Genomic DNA, 6,320 nt, shown 5'->3' on the forward strand with positions numbered 1-6,320 from the left:
TGACGAAATTCCTCTGCAGTTCATTTCTATAACTCAGAAAAATCTTTTCTTTCTCTGCTGATTTTAATTAGCCCCTAGGACATAGTTTCCTGATTCCTTTACTCATATCGCACACGTGATGTTTCTATGGAAAAAAATGTTAAAACTCCAGCGTTGCATTAAAGCGGGGGTTCCTATTCCTTTTCACGGGAATCGTGAAATCGTATAGCTTAATGTTCCTTGTATTGCGCAACTCGGGTCTTTCCTAAGAAGACTGAAACGACACCTCCTCCGCTCTGCCCAGAGAGAACACTCCCACTCACACGCTCACAAGACGCACAACCCCCCTCTCTCTCAGAGAAGTCGCACTGTTGCTGAACTGAAGCTGTAAATCCATTCAAAGTGTTTACGCGCATCAGGAGACTGAAAACAGAAGAAGCAGTTGTGTAAGTGTACAGTTTTCCTTGTTATTTATCGTTTTACGTGACAAAGTGAGTGAGGATATTAATCATCGGTCTAATAATATGTTTTAGTCAAGAAGAGAAGACAGCAAAGGTAAAAGCATCCTTATTTTCACAAATCGTTCAGTTTTTATTTTGCTTGGAAAAAATTTGTTTGTGAATTAACTGCTGCTCTACTCAAATCTATAAATGGATTTATTTATTTATTTATTTATTTTTTTTTGGGGGGGGGGTCCACAGTCTTTACAATGCTGTGATTAATTAAATCAATATTAAATTGATGATTAATAGTTGACAAAAGGAAATGTTTGTATTTCACACTCCTTGACTGGTTATGAGGTTATTGGTTGTTCAGAGGAAACCATTAAACAGGTTTCTCTGAACAGATCTGCATAAGACAGATCCAAACAGGTTATAAAATAAACACCTATGGCACTTATTCAGAAAAAAGTGCTGTAAAAATGGTACTCAGTTAAACTTGTTCACAAGCTGATAGTATTTAGCAGTATCAGTTATTTCCCAGTAACAAGGGTGTGTCAGTTTATCAAACAGCGTCACAGCTCATTTACTGTTGGACTACTGTTCTTTATTGTAAGTGGGTGTCAAGCTTGTTGTCTGTAATTTGTTGTTCACACATTCGCCCCACCGAGTGAAATCCCATTGTTCAGTGACAGATTCTCCTCGAACATCTTTAGGTGTTTAGAGTTTGCACCTCCAATCAGTGTCAGCTCCTTTACAGCAGATTAAAGTCTGAGAACCACATCTTTTTTCAATCTTTGACCTTTTGCACTACTTTCAGTTTTAATTCTGATGCTTGTCTTTGAATGAATTCAAGTCATGCCAGAGTGATCACTATCAGCAGCTTCAAGTTCTATAACCATTTTAGTCTTAGTGGCAAAACCAAAGATAAAATGAACATAAAACAGTCACAAATCCAACCTCAATCTTTCCCTCGTGGTCTGCAACTGAGTTTTTAAAGGCTTCATGATGTATAGTGTTACTGCAAGATGCCGATTAATGACTCTACCTATAAAGACTTTGACTGAGAGTTAGATCTTAGATGAGTAATAAGAAGTCTATGGCAGATAAAGTCCCAACAGGCCCTTTTATACAGAGTGTTGAGGTATTTGTTTGGACACAGATTATATTACTATGATAAAACTACAGCTGTGCAAAACACGGCCACAAAACTTCACATGAAGCGTATGTTCAAATATGGGTGCGGTCCAGCAACTCAGTGATTTCATGCTTCTGTTGTTTCCTGGCAAGATGGTCTCCAGTTTAAAACTTATCATACTTCTGTGCCATTACATCAATTTGGGACATATGATTCATAGCACAAAGAAATGTTAAGACTTCTCAGACTGTTTAGAATTACCTGACAATTTCAGAAGATGTGCTCAGATAACAAGAAATTAATTAATACAATAAATGTATGGAATGGCTAATAATTTATCTGGTAAATACATTTGTGCCAATAAAAGGTGATAGATAACTTAGTCCTTGCAGCAAGGAAAGTGCCCTCTTTCTTTATTTTAAATCTTTCTTACTCATTTACTTTTTTTGTTTTTTCTCTATACTGAAATTGAAATATCACAAAAAGTAGTTGTTCTCAAAGATTCTACTTTCTAATATACCCTACCTTTGTCATCTGCATCAAAAGTCTGAGTAAACCATTGTACTGATGATAATATATGTTGTCTCCCACAGGCAAAGATGAATGAAACTATAGGGAATACCGATGAATCCACTTTCCTGGACTCTCAGTTTCGTTATGTGTTCATCCCGGTTTTCTACATCGGCTTCTTCATCCTGGGCTTCATCTCTAACCTCTACGTACTGTTTGTCCTGCGCTGCCTTCGTCAAGCCAAGGCCATGGGAGAAATCCGTATCTACATGACCAACTTGACCATCGCTGATCTTCTGTTTGTGTGTGCTCTTCCCTTTTGGATTGATTACTATATCCGTGAGGGAGACTGGGTTTATGGAGACGTCATGTGCCGGGTGACAGGCACCTTCTTTTTCATCAACACTTACGGCACCATCCTCTTCCTTTCAGCCATCAGCATCAACAGATACTGGGCGGTGACTCGGCCTCTAGACGCAGCCTCTTCGGACCACAGAATTCGTGGAATCATCGTCTGTGTTTTTATCTGGGCATTTGTTCTGGCGATGTCTGTCCCTTATCTGGTGAGTCCAGGGACCAACGAGCACTTTAAAAACAACACGAAGATCCTTCGCTGCTTTGAGGGATACCAGGGTGAAACTAATTATGAGAAGAAAAAAGTGGCTGTCACTCATTTTTTAATAATTGGATTGTTCTTTGGTATCTTTTTGCTCGTTGTGATATGCAATATCCTTATTGCTCGAGTGTTAATTTCTCAAAGGCCTCCAGAATCAGAAATTCGGTCCTCAGCAGCTCTTTCTAAAAAGTCCACTGCATCCTCGACTTTAAAAAGGCCCAGAGGGGTGAAACGGAGGGCTATCCAGATGTTGTGGGCAGTGGTAGGAGTGTTTGTCCTGTGTTTCCTGCCACACCATATAGTTCAAGGCCCCTGGGCTCTGGCAGTGCTGGAGATCGAAGACGGCTTCGGCCACGTGAAGTACAGCAAGACCACTCGTCAGTTGCTGAACGACGCTCATCAGATCACACTGGTTCTTATGGGCCTCAACTGCATTTTGGATCCTGTAGTTTATTATTTTGCCACAGGGAAGTTTAGAAGGTTCATCACAGCCCACATTAAAAAATTAGCAAAGGGAGAGGGATGCTCTCAAATGGCCACCACACAGATTTCCATGGATAGCAGGATTCCAAGTCAGAGACTCCCAAGCGAGCACTAGCTGACCAGAGATGAGTGATTCATACAAGTTCAATACATGTCTAAAATCTGACTATCAAACTCATGTGACTCTCTCATGCTGATGGCGAAGATTACATACAATAAGGCGTTGAGGCATGCACATCTGGGACAATAAACTGTTTAACTTCATGTGATCTCGAACACGTCGCCTTCTGAGTTGCCCCAGAATTTCTGCACTTCCTGTGTGAAGAACAAACCGAAAAGCAGAAGTTTTGCAAGCAGCCAAAACTTTATGTATCTTTAAAGAACAATAGCATCACTCGATGATGACACAAGACATCTTCTCACAGAAATCCTGTGGCGGTGTTTGACACAACATTAGGACACAAAAGCAGGAGAAAATGACAGAATAACATACATGTGTGGGTACACCTTATCTCTACACGTCTGATGTTATGTCAGCAACATGTGTTGTAATCGCACTGTCTGTCCTCTCTGAGAACAACTTTAATTTTTTTTCATCAGGCAAGTTAAATCAGGTATTGTGACACCAAGGAACAAAAGCAGTAATGCCTGGGGTACGTTTCCTCTCTGGTGTTCAGTGTTGGGACACTTCATTTATGTCTTGTGTTGAAATCTTATAATTCACTGAAACAGACAGAAGTAGCGTACGTATGTGTATTTAATGTGTATCTGTGGAAATGAATTGTTTCTAATGTGAGACTTTTTGTTGTCGCAAATTTTGTATTTTCTATTAACTTGAACCTTTTTGTTATTATATATTGTAGAAAACAACAAAAACAAAAATACTCCCTAAAATTTGAAAATCTTTTGTATGTTTTTCAGTTTTGCAATGTCACGATTAAAAGGAGAAGAAAAACAAGCTTCCAGTTAATATATAAACGTACAAACGCTATTGCCTGCGTAGATGCACTCAGCTTCTCTGGGTTTTAACCACATTTATGGTGTGATAGCTTCTGCGCAACAGATAAAATCTGATAAGTCAGGAAGTAAACTCACTGGCAATTTTCATATAACTAACCCAGAGATAGAGTTAAAAAAACACAGGCTTGTTTTAATCAGTCCACTTTCCACTGCATGTCTCGATCTCCTTTCACGAGAGACTTGAGTACACACCCTCCCAGGTCACATTGGCGGGTTCCACATCGGCGTAGCCTTGGCTAGTGTAGTTTATGTACACGTCTGTGTCAGGCTGTGGAAGATCTCCCCTAGTGTAAACAGAAATATTATCTGTGAATAGCTTGTAGCAAGAGTTAAAGTGCATGACTGAAGTGTGCATGATTCTTCTCTCAAGACTTACGTTGGTGTGATTTCAGGTCCAGGAACATCTTAAAGAAAAAGGAAAAAAAAGAGTCACAAAACATTTTAATTCATACTGATTATGGCACTCATTGCCCTCCATACTTGTAGCCCTCTATACAAGAAGAGCTCAGAGATACCTTTAACTGCTGGAGTGCTGGAGGTGGTCACTGTTCCACTGGTCCTTTGGAAGCCCAGCCAGAAAAAAATAACAGCAGCGATGACGATGATCAAGATCAGAAGAGAAAAGACGAAGGCTGTTATTCCTAAATTCTCTCCCACTGTTGGGAGTTGAGGAAAGAGAAAAGAGACATTAAGACTTGCAACTTCACAGCCAGATGATGCACACAGCATAAATAAAAGATTAATGAATCCAGTCAGTCATGATTGCTATCCATTGTATGATAATCATTTTACAGTTCGCTATTTCAGTTTAAAAGTGAAAGCCTTAAAGATTTTTTCCAGGTTTTTATGGAATAAATATAAATTGCTCAAAACACAAGTAAATACACCTAAAATTTATTAACATTAATAAATTGTCGAGTATTTAATTAAATGTACCATTCAAATTATTATTTTTTCTTCATTTATTTATCTACATAAATATATATTTATGTCCTATTTATGCAATTCTAATATTTATTTTTTATTTTTTAAATAAGCAGATTCGATCATCCTTATTTTAGTAAGTTTAGGGTGTGAACAAACACATAACCAACCTGTGGTTTGTGTTGAAATGATGTAAACTGTGTGGGTTTGGTTTGCGCAGTTGACAACTGAAGAACAGCAGCGGTACTCTCCACTTTGCTCTGGCTTGGTCAGGATCAGTTCCCTACTGTTTCCCTCTTTTTCCCAGGTCTGATTTCGCAGGCGTACCCATGACCAAGTCCCAGTCACTGATATTATGGAACTGCTGCAGTACAGGCTTACTTTTTGTCCTGCTGCAACCGGGTAGTCCGGCGTGGCCACCACCCATAGAGGAGGAAATGTTTCTGTGAAGGAGAGTGCAGAAATAACAGGAAGTTGAGGTAAAGCTGTAACCAATCAGATTTTTAAGCAGGACATAGATGTTGCATGCTGAATGTGTACATATAAACTATTTGCTGACCACAAAAGCGATGTAGTTCTAGAAATAGCAGTCTTGGTCTGTTGGTCACTCGGTTTACTCATTCAGAGAATGAAGTCATTGAACTTGAATGGTTTTTTTCCCTTTTTGTGCCACTGTACAGTTTTTTCCCCCCCAGTGAAATATTCAAAAACTCTTCTTCCTAATAAGAGGTAAAGCAAGCCATGGTGATGAAGACGAAGTCCTAACTGCTTTAGTGATCTTCTAGCTTTTAATGTGGTGCCATTTGTAAAGCATTGCTGTTGACCAAACTCAGTAAAATATGTCAGTAATATCTGGTAAAATGAATGGCAAGTCAACTGCACACGATCACATAGGATTTATTCCAGTAACTTAGGTGATCCTCCTGGGTTTTCCCTTTGTTGTTTATATTTGAATATGTGAAAAACTGTTAAGCAGCTCATTTAGTTTGGATATGCATGCCTAAAACAGGATGATCTTTAATAACTTTCCATTGTCATCATAAAATGTTTGTCTTGTCGAATATTTTGGGTCAGGTTTAATTACCTTCAATGCCAAAGATAGTTCAGATCCTCTGTTCCACTTAATGTTTAGTTTTAATTATCAAATGTTAAATCATAAGAAGGGTGTAACATGTTATTGAACAGCTCAAAATACTGCAGTACACAGCAA

General features: G+C 38.8%; 1 protein-coding gene and 1 long non-coding RNA gene across 3 annotated transcripts; one reads left to right on the top strand and one right to left on the bottom strand.

Annotated features, from left to right (window-relative positions):
• Positions 1 to 298: 298 nt before the first annotated feature.
• Positions 299 to 4,050, top strand: LOC113012139 (platelet-activating factor receptor-like). 2 transcript variants are annotated; one of them, XM_026152155.1, is made up of 3 exons: positions 299 to 425; positions 513 to 534; positions 2,151 to 4,050. In XM_026152155.1, exon 3 carries the CDS (start codon positions 2,157 to 2,159, stop codon positions 3,279 to 3,281), a length of 1,125 nt encoding a protein of 374 aa, XP_026007940.1. In that variant the 5' UTR covers positions 299 to 425; positions 513 to 534; positions 2,151 to 2,156; the 3' UTR covers positions 3,282 to 4,050. The 2 variants fall into 2 exon arrangements, with proteins under 2 accessions (XP_026007940.1, XP_026007939.1); XM_026152154.1 differs by lacking the exon at positions 513 to 534.
• A 47-nt stretch (positions 4,051 to 4,097) lies between these two features.
• LOC113012499 (uncharacterized) lies at positions 4,098 to 5,544 on the bottom strand. Its single transcript, XR_003270701.1, has 4 exons — positions 5,281 to 5,544; positions 4,702 to 4,842; positions 4,563 to 4,590; positions 4,098 to 4,470 (listed from the first exon to the last, which is right to left on the bottom strand). It is a non-coding gene; the product is annotated as an uncharacterized LOC113012499 (long non-coding RNA).
• Between the last annotated feature and the right edge of the window lie 776 nt (positions 5,545 to 6,320).

This window comes from Astatotilapia calliptera, chromosome 19, assembly GCF_900246225.1.
Source record: "Astatotilapia calliptera chromosome 19, fAstCal1.2, whole genome shotgun sequence".
NCBI lineage: Eukaryota > Metazoa > Chordata > Actinopteri > Cichliformes > Cichlidae > Astatotilapia > Astatotilapia calliptera.